The sequence below is a fragment of the Lutra lutra genome, chromosome 7, assembly GCF_902655055.1.
Source record: "Lutra lutra chromosome 7, mLutLut1.2, whole genome shotgun sequence".
In the NCBI taxonomy this organism is placed as follows: Eukaryota; Metazoa; Chordata; class Mammalia; order Carnivora; family Mustelidae; genus Lutra; species Lutra lutra.
The window spans coordinates 118,373,476-118,390,040 of NC_062284.1; the positions used below are offsets into that span (position 1 = coordinate 118,373,476).

At 53.6% G+C, this 16,565-nt stretch overlaps 1 protein-coding gene across 8 annotated transcripts in view; it reads left to right on the plus strand.

Annotated features, from left to right (window-relative positions):
- The window catches only part of TTC7B (tetratricopeptide repeat domain 7B), a 247,823-nt gene that overhangs the window by 205,440 nt on the left and 25,818 nt on the right, over positions 1-16,565 (plus strand). For all 8 annotated transcript variants that reach the window (XM_047739337.1, XM_047739338.1, XM_047739339.1 and 5 more), the window contains one exon: positions 11,102-11,304. In XM_047739337.1, the coding sequence (XP_047595293.1) occupies positions 11,102-11,304 (203 nt within the window). The remainder of the gene's footprint in view (positions 1-11,101; positions 11,305-16,565) is intronic.

Consider the following 16,565-nt stretch of genomic DNA (forward strand, 5'->3'; position numbering starts at 1 on the left):
AGAGCAGGGAGAGGGGAGCAGCAGCCGCAGAACTGGAAACCAGCCCAGCTAGCAGAGAGGACTGCCCCTCCTCCAGCTTCACATGGGTGCCGCTACTGAGCTGAAAATCCCCACGATCCATCCCACAAGCGGGCAGTGTAGCGAGGAGAACCCCACTAGGCAGAGGCTCTGGGCAAATGGTTGCTGGTGATTTACTGACATTATGTTTCTATACGAATGGTGACCTGTGTTCCTCGAGCTTTATCACCGGGTCTGCAAGATGTCACCTGGGCCTTCCCAGGCCAGACCCTCAGGGTGCAGAGTGGAAGGCCAGGTTTGGCTGGGGAAAGTGCTTATTATCCACCATTGTCCGTCTGTTTACTCCTTTTTTGCCAAAGCTAATTGTGTGCTGGTCAGCCTTGTTTGGAACCGTTGGCAGACCTCCAAGTATGAAAACGTGTTGGGATTCACCTGGCTTCAGTGTGTCACGAAGTGCAGCTCCGCCAGGCTCCTCTGTGTTGGCATCTTTAATGGAGCCATAACAACTACCATAAATTAACAAATTACATTCTTCTAAGCAGAAGCACAAAAGAGGGATGATTCATGAATGTACTGATTGTTCTTCCAGTGCAGACACTTGCCAGCATGTGGCCTCTCGCTGGGTCCCAGAGGAGCCAGCATGCAGGGTGCAGGGACAGCGGTAATGCCCTGCCCCCCACATCCTGTGCCCCCGTCTAGGGCCTGGCGCCTGTCCCATTCAGTAGCCCTCACGAGCAGTGACTGCAGAGACCTCGGAGAGAAGCCTGGAAAGGCTGCAGAGTCTGGGCCAGGAGAGACCAGCTGGCCCTGCAGGGTCGGTGTTGGGGGCCGAGGTGTCTTTCGAATTGGAATTGAAAGCAATATTTGAAGGGCCAGCGTCTTAAAAAAAACCAGCAGCGCTAAAGGCAATCCTTCAAGGCTGAAATGAACTTCCTTGACCTCACAGGCATTGCTCCTCTTCCCTGTTTCCTGGAAAAGTCAGTGACCCAAGTGAGGGTCACTAAGTTCCAGGACTGTTTCTCCTGCTGGCTTGCTGCCCGTTTTTCAGTTATCCAGACTCTGTTCCTTTCTGCGTGTCCCCCATGACTCTCGGGAGGAAATTTGGTAGCCACTGATTAGAACATTGAAGAACTTGGTGGCTAAGATTCAGTTTGGAGATGTCCTTGAATTTGGACCTAATTGCATGATATCCACTTTTCATTGGCATAGCCTGTAGCACAGGATAAACCTCTCGTTGGTTAATGGGTGTGCTTTTAACGTTCTATAAATTGGTGGGATTGAACAATTAAAACGAACGCCAAACCTGCCTTCTAAAGTCTGGACAGAATATGCAGGGGGCTTTTGTTGTATGAAGGAATTGAGCAAATTAGAATCTTTATAGGATTTGTGCCATATTGACTCTTTCAAAGCAATGACTTGGTTTACATCAAGATTTAGAACCGCATCATATATTCATATGGTCTTTGAAGAGGTAACTTCAGAACGAACTCAGAGAACAGCTTCTTCTGATCTGTAAGGTTTTACCACCTGTGGTATGAGCTCTGCTGCTCCAACAGGCAAAATAACAGTGACACCCCCCCCCCTTACTTTTGGACAATTTATGGTTCCATCATTAGGTCTAAAGTATTATGGCCAGATTGTGTAAATTTTACAAGCTTTGGAAGAAACTTCCAAAGATCAAGGCCTAACACCCCCAGGGCATGGTGTTTCTATGGCATTTGTGGGGTCTCTTCTCTCTTGGTTGTTTTCTCTGGTGAGCTTAGTCTAGTGGGAGCTCATGACAGGAGCCCATGGTGAGGGGACCCCAGATTTGAGGCTTGCAGGTGAAGTCACTCTGAGACAACCTTGGATTTCCAGCCTATTGTATGAGCAGATCCCTGGGCCATGGGTATGTCCATTTGAATAGCAAAGAGATCATGAATTGGACATTAAGCCACCTGCTGCTCTGTGAGGGGGTGGGCCAATGGCCCAGCAGGGAGCCACAGATCCTGGAAGACAACAGTGTTTGACGGCACAGGGCCCCTCCATTCCTGAGGGGTGAGACCCACTCCCTGGGCACACCCTCCTCCCCCCCCGCCCCCGCCCCGTGCCTACCCTCCGATCCTGCACACCTCTGACTCCAGTGTCTTGGGCTTTTCACCAGGACACCTGGTGGCTGACCAGCATGGGTTGTGTGTGTTTTGTTCCTTAGTTTGTTGGGGCCTATGTTTTGAATAAATAGTACCTGCAAATCGTAAACGACTGAAAAGGTACAAAGGATGAGAGTGAGAAGTCTCTATCCTTCCCCTGAGACTCAGCCATCATTGCCCCCAGCAACCACTGCTAGCAAGCCCCTGTGTGCTTTCCAGGGCTGTCACACACACTGGGACGTCACTGCTTATCAGGGTACCTAACACTGACTCAGACTTTTTACCAGCCGCATAGAATAAATCCATTGTGTGAATTTACCATAATTTAACCAGTACTCCATTAATTGACAGTTAGATTATTTCTAATATTTTACAGACAATACATCAATAAGTATCCATCTATATATTGCGTATAAGATAAAAAGATAAAATTTAGATAAATTAGGTAAATTTAGATAAATTTATAAAAATGGAATTGATGGATCAAAGGGTGTGTTCTTGTTAATTTTGATAAATTTTGTCACACTGGCTTCCACAGAATAGTACCAATCCACAGCCCAGCCAATAATGTGCGAATGCCCATTTTCTTACATCCCTATCAGCACAGAGCATTCTCAGACTTCTAGATTTCTGCCAGTCCGATCGGTGAAAAGTGGTATTTCAGCTGTCTGTTCATGGCTTCTGCTCATTTTTCTTCTTAGACACTGAGCTTTCCTTTTTCATTTGTAAGCATTTATTATGTGTCAAAGAAATGTGCCTCGTGTCTGTGATACAAGCTATAAATATTTTCTCCTGTTTTTATTTTGTTAGTGTTCACGTTTGTCTTTCTTTCTTTTTTTTTGGCCAGTCTTTAGAAAATGCATTTATTCATCTTTTCTTTATGGCATCTGGGCTTTACATGACATTTACCTATTTTTAAGGTTCCCTTTCCTGAAATTCCAAGTATCTTCTGGGGCCGTTCATATAAACACTGTCTTACAAAGAAGGTCAGTAGGGGTTATCTCCACCACTTTGCAAGAGGGAAACCCAGGCCAGGTAGAAATAAGTGTCTCTGGGGTCTAACTAGGGCGGGAGTCAGAGTCAGGGGAGCTGCCTTAGAGCATTTGAAGTTTTCTACACTGCAAAACCCATCTCCCTGGAAGCCATACCGCTTCCTTAGGATGGAACCTCATGGTTGGCCATCAGAGCTCAGACATTCGCTGATACTCCGGGCTGAACCAGAGCCTTTGCCAAGCCACACGGCTTTTGGGTGCCCATCTCTTAATTTCCACATTGGGATGGCAGCTAAAAATGACTTTGCGGTAGGTGGTTAATTTCTGCTTGTTACTACTAATAATTATAGCTTTCACTTTGGCACTCTCACAGTTGAAACCAACGGCTATTCTTAGATGTGCAAGATCAGATTTTCTGATTTCTACTGCGAATTTAAAGCCACGATACTCTCTCGATACTCTCTCGAATTCCCCAGCCCTGGCCTGGCCTCTCCTGTTCCCTCACCCGCCCCCTCCCAGAGGCTGCATCAGCAGTGTGGAGGGGGCATCCTGTGGCCAGGCCCCGGGAGAGATGAGGCCTGTGCCCAGGCAGGTGGTGTGTGTGTCCCTGCACAGGGAGCCCCTGCAGGAGCAAACACACGGTCCCCCCTCCCCGGGGTCAGGCCTGCCTCATTCAGGGCCAGTTTAGATTAAGCAAACCCCACCCCCACCCCCACTCCCCCACCCCTGCTTCTGCCTTGGGGGGGTTGATTAATGATCTACACCTTTATCGAGCACCACCCATATGTCAGACTTTATCCCAAGGACTTTGTGTGTCTTAATTTGTTTTGCCCCCATGAAGTATAAATACCTTATTCACCCCACTTTACAGATGAAGAAACTGATACACAGCTCTCAAGTCTCTTGCCTATTATTACCTGGCTAATAAGTGCAGGAGCCAGAACTCAGAGCCAGCCAGTGTGGCCCTGGCACCCCAGCTGTAAGCCAGGGTGGGCACTCGGGCAGGCAGCACAGTGTCTTCAAGCATGTGTCTATGGGGCAGCGTCAGAGCAAGGCTCAGGAGTCAGTGGTCATGATGACAGTCCCTGCCTTGATGCAGCTTACAGACGTGAAACAAAACAATTAGAGAAGCACTTCATTCTCATGGTGCCAGGTGCCATAAAGGGACAGCATGGTCCCCTGGGAGAACTGGCGGCAGCGGTTGTCCCTACACCCAGAGGCAAGGGAAGGTCTGAGCATGGGGCTGGTGGGGGGAGCAGAGGCCTGAGTAGTGATGGGCGGTGGTCAGGCCAATGGTGGGGAGGCCTGCAGACCCGGCTAGAGAGTGTTGGAGAAATGCCAGGACCCCTGGAAGCCATGCTAAGGTCTTTAAGTGAATCCTAAAAACACTGAAAAGCTACTGATAGACTTCCAGTAGAAGAGTGAGAGGGTCAGAGACAAACTTTGAAAAGACCACTTTGTCTAAACATGGAGAATGGAATGGAAGCAGCAAAAGTGGGAAGAGAAAGAGCAGAGTGTGGAGGCAGAGGGAAGTGGGCTCTGAGACGCACCTTGGAGCTGGAACCATAGGACTCCCCATGGGTGTGATGTTGGGGGCGTGGAGAAGAAGCCTGTGTTCGGGGCCTGAGTCACTGTGAGCCACTGGTGACGCCATTCTCTGCAATGGGAAGCTGGTGGGGAGGGACCGATGTGGTAGAGTCAGGGAGGAAGGGAAACCAGAGTTGTGTTTGAACTTGGAAGTGTCCAGTGCCCATGGACATGCGAGTGAGGGCCACAAGCAGGCAGCTGGAGAGTCCAGCCTCGTTTCAGATTTGGGCTGGAAACAGACACTGGGGAGTAAGGATGGAATGCCCGGGGGTATGATGAGAAGGCCTGGGAGGAGAATGTCCACAGAGAAGGGAAAGGACCAGGACCAAGCCCCAAGCCACTCCCACATTTAAAATTTGGACAGGAGCGGGGAAAGTCAAAGTGAGCGAAGAGGGGGTGGTCAGTCAGGCAGGAGGGAAACCGGGGGGGGGGGGGTGCTATGGCAGCTAGAGGGGTTTCCTTCCCTTGTGTGCCGCGCAGTCAGACTAGTGCAAATCTCTGTGTTACCTCGCTCCGGCAGGGTGAGCTGGGCGGGTCCTCCCGCCTCCAGGTGAGCCCTGGTTTGCTCTGGTGCAAAATGAGGGCGGTTGTGACAGCTACACCAGATAAGGTAAGCGGAGTGCTCAGTGGGTAGCAAGCACTTGGTAACTCTTAAAATCACTGTTATTGAGGAGGTTGTGGCTGGTAGGATGTGCTGCTGGAGGTCGAATGGGCGCAGACAAAAGCACCTGTTGGATATGGCGTATGGGAGTTGTCAGTGGCCGTGACAGGTGAGGCTGGGGGGTGCGTGCTGGGGACGGAGCCCACCAGTGTGGCCACAGGGCGCTGGCAGGCGAGGAGGACGAGGCCAGGGTGCACGGTCCTCCCAGGAAAGACCCCTGTGCAGCAGAGGAGAGAAATGCGGGGTAGCTGGGGAGGAATGTGCTTGAGTTCAAGCTCGGGGGTTGCACTGGCTGACCCAGAAGCATATTGACGGCATCTGGGTCGATCACATCCACACTGAGCTCCTCCTCGTCCCGAAGAGAGAGAGAGAGGATACGTGAAGGTCTGAATCCCTGAGGAGAGCAGGCCAGTGCTGGGGTCCAGGGCACAGGCAGAGGGGTTGGCCTCAGTTACAGCAGAAGGGGAACAGAATGGATGGGCACAGAGGACAACAGAGGGCTTGTCAATGTGGCAGCAAGAAGAGGCTCAGGTCTGGTCTGCTGGCTTCTCTTTTCCCTTTGAATGAAGAGTCAAGGTCAGCCAAAGGGGAGGAGGGCTTCTGGGGAAGGATAGAAGCATCAGGAGACCAGCTGGGCCAGGGTCTGGACAGGGTCAAGTGTCTCTCCGAATGAGCTAGAGGATGAGGAACTAGTCCACCACCCGCCCAGCCGCTGGGGAAGGCGTCCCTGCAGACAGGTGGGCACCGCCACTTGGAAACTCAGAAATAAGTATCAGTCATGCAGCCAAGATCCTGACAGAGGCGTTTCGACAGACCTTCACTGAGGAAAGGACCTGGGCTGCAGTCAGTCTGGGACCCCGGCCAGAGAAGCTCAGGTTTGGACCAACACACGCAAACAAAATCACTTCCAACCTTGCCCAAACAAGGGAAAAGTGAAGAACAGTTCTGGGGAGAGCTGATACGGCTGCAGTCCCTTCCCCGAGACCTTCATGGCTTTGAAGGGTGAGGGCAGCTCACCCAGACCCTCGTGCTGAATTTTATACGAGAGGGAATTCATGAAAGCACAGACAGTGTGCTCTGGGAGAACCTGCTGCTTCGGGAAGGGACCCTGTGCTCCCCCTGGGAACTCCTCAGCGCCCCCATGGGCAGGGACTAGCCCGGAGCCAAGCTGCTAAGGTTTGTTTTCCAAGCACAAGTCAGGGAAGCAGGGTTTGGGGTAAAGGAAATGGTTTTCAGGGCTCAGGGAGTCGGCTGGCCTCACTCCCTGCCTGCCTGCCTGCAGGCCTCCCCTGTGAGACTGGGGAGCACACGAATCCTTCCCTTCCTCCTCCTCTGCCAGACCTCAGGTGTCATGGAAGAGCTGACAGCACCCGCGCGGGTACAGCCCTCAGGCTGCCTCCAGCATTTACTGCCGCTCCTTTGTATGAGCTTCAAAATAGGTGTCCCCTCTGGGTAGACTAACCCCCGGGGAGCAGGCTTCGCTAGCTGAAGGCACCTGTGTGAGAAGCCACTTTGCATCCCTCTGGGCAAACGCAGCCCTGCTCCCGGCACACAGCCTGGCCCCAGCAGCGTTCAGACTCGATCTCGGCCCCGCTCGCTCTGCCCAGTACCTTTGCACAGTGCACAGTCCTGAGCCCAGGGCGGGCCTGTTGGAAGCCACCTCTCAATCTTGCCGCTGACAAGAAGCAGGTGCTTGACAAGTGTTAGAAGCATGAGTGAAAGGAAATTGGACCTGTGTGGGACCATGGGTACAGCCCTCTTCCTCCCTAGCCACACTCCAAATGAATCGACTGATGTCAGAAATCCCAGCACTAAGGTTTTATTTCTGGAGCCGAAGACTCTGTGCCCCAGGAAGACGTGATTTCCTCGTAAAGGGGGAGTGACTGTTCTAAGCCATCGTCTCAAAGGAGCCATGGTAAAATGAAAGGCGCCCCCAGATACACCCCCACCCCAAAGACCTGCGGGCTCTGCCAAGTGGTTTTCCCTCCCTGCACCTCGGTCTCCTCCCTGCCATCTGGAAGGCGGTGGGGCTCCACCAGGTGCTGTCCTCAGCGGTTTCAGCTGCCTCTGGGATCGGCTTCCACCGCCTCGGCCGATCCTTACCACCGTCCTGGAGAGCTGCGGGCCGACATCGGGCCCCCGCCAACAGGTGAACAGGCCGAGGGACCTTACCGCCTCGCCCGAGGCTGCACACACAGCCCAGGTGCAGTAACCCAACCCTCTGTGTTCTCATGACGCTGGTTTACAAACGGGGGACCTGGAGCCCTGAGGTCCCCAGGGGTGCCCCAGAGGCCGGGACGGGGGACCAAATCAAGAGGGAGGCAAGCTGCCATGCTTAAGATACCTTTGGCAGAAGAGGCTCCACTGCTGAAGACAGTTTGAAAATCATCACATCACGTGGTGCCATGTCCTTCCATTCCAGCTTCAAATGGACACATTTGGGAACAGCCAGGCCATGCACCTGCCTCCCCCCACCCCCTGCCGTGAGGAGCATCGGCTTTACCAGTGGTGCAGGTCTCCTACAACTTCTGCACCACCGAAAACAAGTCCTTGGAGGCCTGGGTTCTTTCTCCCACTTGCATGATCATGACTCAGCTGAGTCTCTGTCTTCCGATCGATTCCTCAGGAAGGAAGCGATAGCATCAGACTCCCTGAGACACGTGGTCCCACAGAGGACCCTCCCAGAATAGGGCTGATGGGTACATTGTCATGCTGGTGTTTAAGCCCCTGCCCCACTCCCCAGTCTTGTTATAAAAATTCTAGAAGGATTCCATCCCCACTCACAAGTTGGTCCTTTCTGCATAGTGATTTGGATGGCAAAGGCCCAGTGGGTCACCCAACCCATCAGCTATAGGCCCTGAGGACCTTAGAAATGTCCGTGAGCCCACCCTCAAAACGGGAGCCAGTCGGGAGCCCAGTGCACAGTGGGAGGAATGTTCATACCACTGGAACACTCAGGTAGCCTAAAACCACGGCGGGCGTGCAGCCGGCTGGCCAGAGCGGAGAGGACATGGCAGGGACGGAAGCAGACAGCCCTGTGGTGGCACCAGGAGTATGTTTATCTCCCAGGAGGGGCAGGCTTCTGCCAGGGCCCAAACTGAAGGACAGATACGTGTCACCCCTGTTCCTGCACAGTCCCCATGTGTCACAGGTGTGCAGTGAACACCTGGGGAACCGGACCTCCGCAGGACAGGAGGCAGGACTGAGCCAGCACTGCTGCCGTCAGGGCTCAGCTGGATTGGAGTGGCCCGTTTCCATGTCTGGGGGACCCTGCGCCAACCCATCATCTCCGTGCGAGGCTAGATTCCCCGTCAAGGGGGGGAACCACAGGCTGGAAGAACAGATGGGGACGCAGGCCCGCGCCTAGCCTGAGGGGCTCTCTCCTAGCCTGAGGAGACTGCTGTTGGGGAACATGATCACCAGGAAAGAGAAGGGCCATCCAGGAGGGTTGAAGTCAAAAAGTCAGCAGCGTTAACACACCACAACTGTGTGATACACACCTGCCCTTTTCCAGCCTCAGGGCTCGAAGCTGGAGGTGGGGAGATAGAAGGGTCGCTGTCCAGGGGCGGACCGTGGACCCCCTCAGGAAATCACATGCGGGGCCTCAGCCATCAGAGAGCGCAGAGCCTGGGCTCCCCTCTGAGGGGAAACGTGGGTCAGAAGTGGCTGTCAGGAATGGCAGCGACGGAGCAGGCCTCCAGGGAGCTGGCGTCACAGCCCTACCGGAGGAGACAGGAGACCAAAATCGTGTGTGGAAACAGCACAGGTTCGCCAGGGCAGAGCCTGGGGTGTTGGGGAGCAGGAGGGACACAGGTTCGTACGGCCAGTAGAACCAGCTACCACCAAGGGCTCCGAATGCCAGGCAAGGGGACCTGAATGGTACCTGGGGGCAGGGGAGCCTCTGTTCACAGGACTCCAGCCAGGCTCTGACTCCAGCTGGCCCTGAGACCCGGGACAAGCTGTTCAGCCCCCATGCCCCTGTTTCCTCATCTGTGCAATGGCCCTGTGCACCTGGGTACCATGGGATCCTGTGCAGGTAAGGGAGAAAGGCACAAAGCACGTGTTTAATGAACATCAGCCGCTGTAACCGTTATCAGTCATTCTACCATTCGTTCGTTCCTTCAGCAGCTGCTTCCTGAGCTCTGACTGTGCCAGGGGCTCGTTTCATCCCTGGGAGCACAGCGGTGAGCAGCGCAAACACAGTCCCTATGCTCGTGTGGCTTACAGCTTGCCTTCTAGAGGGGGCCCACGCCAGCGCGGGACGCAACCCAGATCAGCCTGCTGGTTGGCGTCAGGGAGGACAAGAAAGCAGAGAACGGAGCAGGGTCGTGCTAAGTGCGTAGACTGGTCAGGCAAGGCTGAAGGACTCCAGGAGCGAACAGAAGCAGGGACCCACACGGAACGGGCGCTTTTCTGCAGGCGGGAGGACGAGCTCTGCCTCAGGAGGCTGACCCACCAGCGGCTGTGCAGGACAGGAGGCTGACCCACCAGCGGCTGTGCAGGACAGACGGTATAGCCAGCAGCAGGTGAGGGGCCCGAGGAGGACCTGGGCTAGTCAAGGCACTTCCAGAGTGGCCTCCAGAAGACCGCAGATGAGGTGCACAAAGAAAATAGTGACACTTTTCTGTTCCTTTTGTATTATGTTGTCCTTCCGTTTCTGTTTTGGCTTGCGTTGTATTACACATAAAATATTACTGTGCGTGGAACTTGGAGGTGGAGAGCCAGTGGTCCAGGCAGGAACCCACAAGCCAGGGGCTGCTCAGGACTGAGGAGGAGGGGTTGGGGGTCCCAGAGCTCAGCAGCCACCTGAGTAGGACTCAGGGCAGTAGTCTTGACAGATACAGCCAAGGAAAGAGGAGAAGGGTCTGATGTCCTTGAAGACGCAGGCCCAGCACTGGGACCCCAGGCCCTCGGGAGAAGAGGGCACCTGAGCACACCCCAGAGCCAGGGCGGGTGACACTTGAACATCCCTCCTCTTTGGGAGGCAGGGGCTGCCGTGCAACTCAGGACTCCATGGGAGAGAGTCAAGGCCTGCGAGTAGAGGAAAGGTCATTTTCCTACTTTTTGAAAAGTGACAGCTTGGTTTTCAAAGGGCTGTGTTGGTGTTACGAGGTTCCTAGTTTCCAGGGCATGGTACCTCTCCCTGGATGGAGGGCAGGGTGTGATGGACCAACCATTTTCTCTCCTGCCTGTCAACATGGAAGCCACGGCCTGCTCCCCTGTGCCCTTTCTGGCGTCAGGAGAACAGGCTGGGGGGTAGAGCTGGTGCCCTTGCAGGGCTGGGTGCCTCCGGCTTCCTTGTTCTTCTGTCATCCCAGCCCTTTCTTTATGGTTGTCAGAGACGAGGGCAGGTGCTCTAGAGACCAAGGTGGGCCCTGAACGTGGGTGACCTTGATGGGGTGGGGTGGGTCAGGCCGGGTAGGCCTGCCTCCCCTCTGGCAGGTGGTGACAGGTGTGCCCTCCAAGGCCCTACATCGGGAGTGACTGGAGTCCCTGTGTCACCGTGGGCGGAAAGGCCCGCCAGCCTGCAGCTGTCTCCAGTCAGGCTGGGGGATTGGCTGGCTCTGGGCCCTGCATATTCCAGATGGGCCCCTGCCAGATTCCCAAGGGAGGGGCGCTGTAAATGCCCCCCACCCCCAGAATCACAGCCGTTTGCAGGGCCTCTGAAGGGCAGTGAACCAGGAAAGCATCTGCCTTCTGCTCTCTACCCGCAGCTGAAGTCTACATTGGCATCGGGAAGCCTGCAGAAGCCACAGCCTGTACTCAGGAAGCTGCCAACCTCTTCCCGATGTCCCACAACGTCCTGTACATGCGTGGCCAGGTCGCAGAGCTCCGAGGAAACCTTGAGGAAGCCCGGCGGTGGTACGAAGAAGCCTTATCCATCAGTCCCACCCACGTGAGGAGCATGCAGCGACTGGTGAGTCCCCGGACCAGGCTAGGACCCCATTGCTGGATTGGGGCTCCCCTTGGAAATAGCAGGTAGCTCGGGACCCCTAAACCCTCAGCCAGTTTTGAAGGCCCAGGCACTTAGCCTGCCAGGCTGTCCCGTTGCCTGGGGCCAGCAGTGCCATTCCCGGGTGGTTTTTCCAGATGGATCCCGTGGGAGTTGGCCGTGCTCAGCCTTTGCTACTCCACCCAGTGGTCCTGTTCTGTGCAAGGGTCCGGTGGGAGTCGCTGGTCCCCTGGCCACTGCCCTTGTCACCTTGGTCTCTGTGCTGCTAGTGGCAGCCACCTCGTGGGATGTCCATACGCCAGAGGGACCCCAGCTTGTCTCTGACGCTGCCAGCTAGTAGGAGTATCCTATCAGCGGAGGGAGAGGTGGACCCTCTTATGTTGGGAGGACCCAGGTAAGTCACCTAGTTCACACCCTGCGTATGGGGGTGGTGGCTCCCCAGAAACGCACCTGCACTCCTCCCAGATGGCCAGGCCAGAAGCCTGGGGCGGCCCTGCTGCTCCCCTCCCTGCCTTGCCAGAGTCAGCTCTCCCTCCGCCTGGGTTTTGGTTAGATGGGGGAGCAGACTGGTCCCCCTGCCGGGTTTTTCTCGTTAGGCTGACCATGTTAGGCATGTATGTTGAGCACAGCTGCCCCACAAAGCTGGCAGTGTCCTCCCGTCTTCCTGTGAGAGTCTGAATTGAAACTCAAAAGGTACCAAACTCTGTGTTGCTGAGTTGCTGGTAGTTGCCTCTCTGTGCCTGCGTGCCCAGCTGGGGTTCGGGATCTGCGCTTTGTACTCAGTGGCAGGCTCTGTCTGATCTAATGAACCATGAGAAGGGGGAGGCTGAGACTGAAGCCAAGGTGGCCTTCGTGTGCGCAGCCCTTGGGAGCACGGGGTCCGTAGTCAGGGGTTAGCGGGTGATACAAAGAGCGAACACTGGACAGGGAGTCTGTCTGGGGACAGACCCTGTGCCATCAGTTGCTGGCTCTTTAACCTTGGGGAAAGACCCTGAGCTGTCTGCACTCAGTTTCCTTTCTGTAAAGTGAAAACAAGCAGCTGGATGGGCTGTGAGTCTCATCCAATGCCAGGAGGGTACAGTTTGGGACCTAAGACGTAAAGTTCTCGAAAGGATCCCAAAGCCTCCATTTTCCTCATGGTCATAGGGGCAAAATGTACAAGGGGCTCAACAGTTTCAAAAATAACTAAGTACTGGTATTCCGTTTTAAAAATAAATCAGACCTTCTCATAATTATAGCTACTTGATTTCTTTCCACCTTCCCTTGAGGCGCGTATCTTGTAGCTCAGTACAGCTTTATAAATAATTTTACGTATTATCCAAACATTAGCCTGTTTGATTAAAAATATTGCATGGCTTTTAATTTTTTGTCTCTCTATTGTAAGAGGGTTTTGTAAAGAGCTTTTCAGATCTCTGTGCCTTTGCTAGAGCATCGCAGAAAAGGTATAATCAACGCTTGTACCCAGGCTTTTTATTGAAAAGAAGCAGCGTGTTTCTACCTCGGGGCCTATGAATTATTCAGACAAGTATTTCTTGTTCGTCCCCAAGGGGAACACATGAGACAAAAGATCAAATAGGAAAATCGCACTGGGAAAGTTTTCTCTTTCACCTTTGGAGTTTTTCGAGACACCCGAGCTCCCCAGCAAATGGCGGATGCTTTCCTTTGCAAAGATGCAGCCCCAGGCCCGGGTAGCCAGTGAGCCCGGCCCGGATGAGGCCGCGCCTTGCCTGCTGGATCAGGGGCAACGGCTGAGCCCTGTCTGGCTCAGAGGCGTTCTTGCCAGGAAAAAGCAGTCATCATAAACCCTGAAGACTTCCTCAGTGCATCCTGATATATTCAGAAACTGTCCAGACTGGAGGCAGGTTGAGAGCAGCAGGCCTACAAATTTCGAAGAGTTTCAATCTTTGGAGTCTAATACTGCCCAGTGACTGTGATTGGGATGGCCTCCAAAGAGCAGCTGGGATGGCCCTTCTTGGTGACCTTGTAAATGATACCCCCTGACCTGTGTTCCCCAGACTGCCCCCCACATGGTGTCTGTGGAGGGGAAGCCCCCCGGCCCAGGCACATCACAGCCCTCTCTCTCCTGCCTCCATCCCCAGGCTGTTCAGGAAAGCTGTGTTTCTATGGCTTGGAGCCTAAGAAGGGAAGAAGGTGGCCTTTGCAATGTACTCTAGCAGCCAAGGATGAGGCTTTGGGCCAAACAAGGTGTGCAATTGGAATCCCAACTCTGTCACTTGCTGGCTTTGGGACCATGGGCAAGTCACCCTCTTGGTGCCTCAGTATCCTCAGATGTATGAATGGGGATAAAATTAGCACCAGACACAAATTAAAGCACAGAACTAAAGTCTCTTATCAAGTCACAAAAGGTCCTACTCTGCCCTCGCGGAAACCGGACTGAGGCACAGGGGTCAGCAGAGAGATCAGAAGTGTTCAGCAGGGAAGAGTCGGGGGCTCAAGGCGTCTGTGGTGGAGGGGGTGCAGACGGCGGAGTTAGAAGGAGTTTAAAGAACTTGAGTGCTGGAGACTTCCCGAGAACCAGCCAAGGGGGTTCCCAGGGAAGGAACCCATGCAGGCCAGCTGTGGGTCATAGAAAAAACCAGACGATGGAAAGTGTGTCTGCGCCAACAGTACTTCTGGGCGTGGGGGGTGTGGAGGAAGGAGAGGAGGTGGAGGGACTGTGGGAGGGAGCTGTTTTGGAGGAAGGAAGCCATGTCCACTGCAGGTGGGGCCCAGGAGGTACATGGCAACGGCAGAGTACTATGAATATGGTCAGGAGCTCAGCTTGTTCCGTGATGAACAATGATTCATTAACTCCTAGGGTTGCTCGTGGTGGCGTGCACCAGAGTGCCCGACCCAGCTTGGAGGAGAGGTACAATTTAAGCAGAAACATAAACATGTGAATATTGCCTGAAAAGCAGTAATGACTTGGAGGCAGATGGTATTCATTAAAGTTAATAGAAGGTCAGACTTGACATGTAAATCACACCCCAGTGAAAATGAACACGCTTCTAATAGTTTTAGCCTTCATCTGTGTGTTTAAATTCACATACAGAGAGAAGGGAGAGCAGAAATAATGTGTTTAATAGTAATAATGAGTTAGCACAAGACAAGGGAGGCAACAGCTGAGTGTGGGCAGATATTAAGCGACTGGTGAGGGGAAGGGATAAGGAATTACTAAGTAATGTTGTTGACAAGGGGAGGAATTCGGAGAGTGATCAGACTTTTTTCCCAGAGAATCTAAAAGCATATTTTCATATCATTTTTGCATAAGCGCATCCATTTACATACATTTGCATGCCATATTTCATTCCCAGTACCCCAAATGAATTAATGAAACACAGAGCAAGATTTTCCACACCAGTTATCCTGTAATCTGGAGTAAGGGGAGAGGCGGAAACAGTGCTGCCCTACGCCTGGGGGCAGAGGAATGGGCTCGCTGGACAGTGGTGCTCAGGCCCAGGGCAGGCACAGAGACTCAGGGTAGCCAAGGACAGAATTATGAGACAGGGACAGGCTTTGCAAACAAAATGTTATCCACCTAACATCTGATAACATCAGCCTGGGCTCTTGGGGGCAATGCACGAGATTAGAGGGCGAGAAAGGAGCAAGAACTTTCAGGAGAGGAAGGAGCATGACAGGGAGCTAAGAAGTGGTATGGAGAGGAGCTGATAAAGCAAAGATGGAGAAATTAATTTATCCCAGACTGTATTAGCAGGAAACTCAGGCCTTCCTCCAGACCACTTGACAGGGTGAGAAAGTGTGGAGCAGAGGCCAGTGGTGGGGGTTTCCCAGGGCTTCCCAAAGAGAAGGGGGCAGAGCTCTGAAGAGGGCTGTGAGCTGGAGAGGGACTGGGCCCAGGGGAGCAGGGGAGGGTGGGGGTGGGCAACAGAGGCGCTGCCGAGCCTGAGCCCGCCCCTCTGCAGGGGCCAGGAGGAGAGCTGATGGGTCACCCTGAGAGGTCAGCCATCCCCTAGAGCAAGTCTGATACGACAGAGACACTCCAGAGCTACCTCTGGAGATGAGCTACCTCTGGAGTATCTCCAGAGGTATCTGGAGTATCTCCAGAGATACTCCAGAGCTGTTGCTCAGAGAGGAGAAAATATAGGCTAAAAACAATAAGGGGCCATCCTCTTGAATGTTGACATTCCCAAAACAAGGCCTAGAAAGGGACAGAAGGCAGCAGTCATTCAAAGGAGGGTAGCCGGAAGACTGGGGATGGTGGAAAGTTCCAGCACCTCCGCCGGACAAAGTCGTGGTGAGAGACCATCGATGGAGTTCCCCAGAGAGAGGGGAAGATGGCTGGGAAGATGCGGTTGGAGATAATGGGTTAGGCCTGGCACTCTACCCAAGGAGTATGGCTGAGACCTGTCTTCTGTGGAAGGATCATAAGACGTGAAAAGCCCCCTGAGGTCAGTCAGGCTGACTTCAGGTGTTCTCATACACAGGCTGTCTTCGAGGGTTTTCTCCATGGTCTTAGGTTTTCTGAAACATCAGAAATCTGGAGTGACATTAGAGACGTTAGGGGTGGTGTTGGACTTCTGTCCCAGGGCGCACGTTAGTGGGGAAGACTGGCAGAATGGCTGAGCTGTTGGAAAAGTACTTTTTTTTTTTTTTTTTAAGATTTTATTTACTTATTTGTCAGAGAGAGAGAGCACAAGCAGGCAGAGGCAGAGAGAGAAGTAGGCTCCCCGCTGAGCAAGGAGCCTGATGTGGGACTCGATCCCGGGATCCTGGGATCATGACCCAAGCTGAGGGCAGTGGCTTAACTGACTGAGCCACTCAGGCGTCCCGGAAAAGTACATTTTAGGACTAAGTGACTGAGGCGTGTCACATGGATGGTGGGTCTGGAAGGAGGACAGCCAACGTGCCATGTCATGGGAAGTGTCTTGTGGACTCTTACCATGTTTTACGTTGTCTTACCAGCTCTAAAGTTCGAGCCGGAAGTGCTCATCACAACCAGGCTGCCTAACGACATGGCTCAGAAAAGAAGGCTCTTTGGAAGTTCAGAGGGGACCAGAATGCGAGCTCCCTTTAAGCTATCTTCAGGCTGAGGTGCTTGTTGACTGTGGGAAAAGACTTCACCCCACAATGCCTGATGAGCCGGCGGGATGGCAGGGAGGGTCTGAATCCAGAGAAAGAGGTGAGCTCTGGCTTGCTGCCGCCAGCTTGCACCAAGAAATGCTGGAAGAGCCTGGGCGTTTTTCTCTTCGTGCATCTTTTTAAGT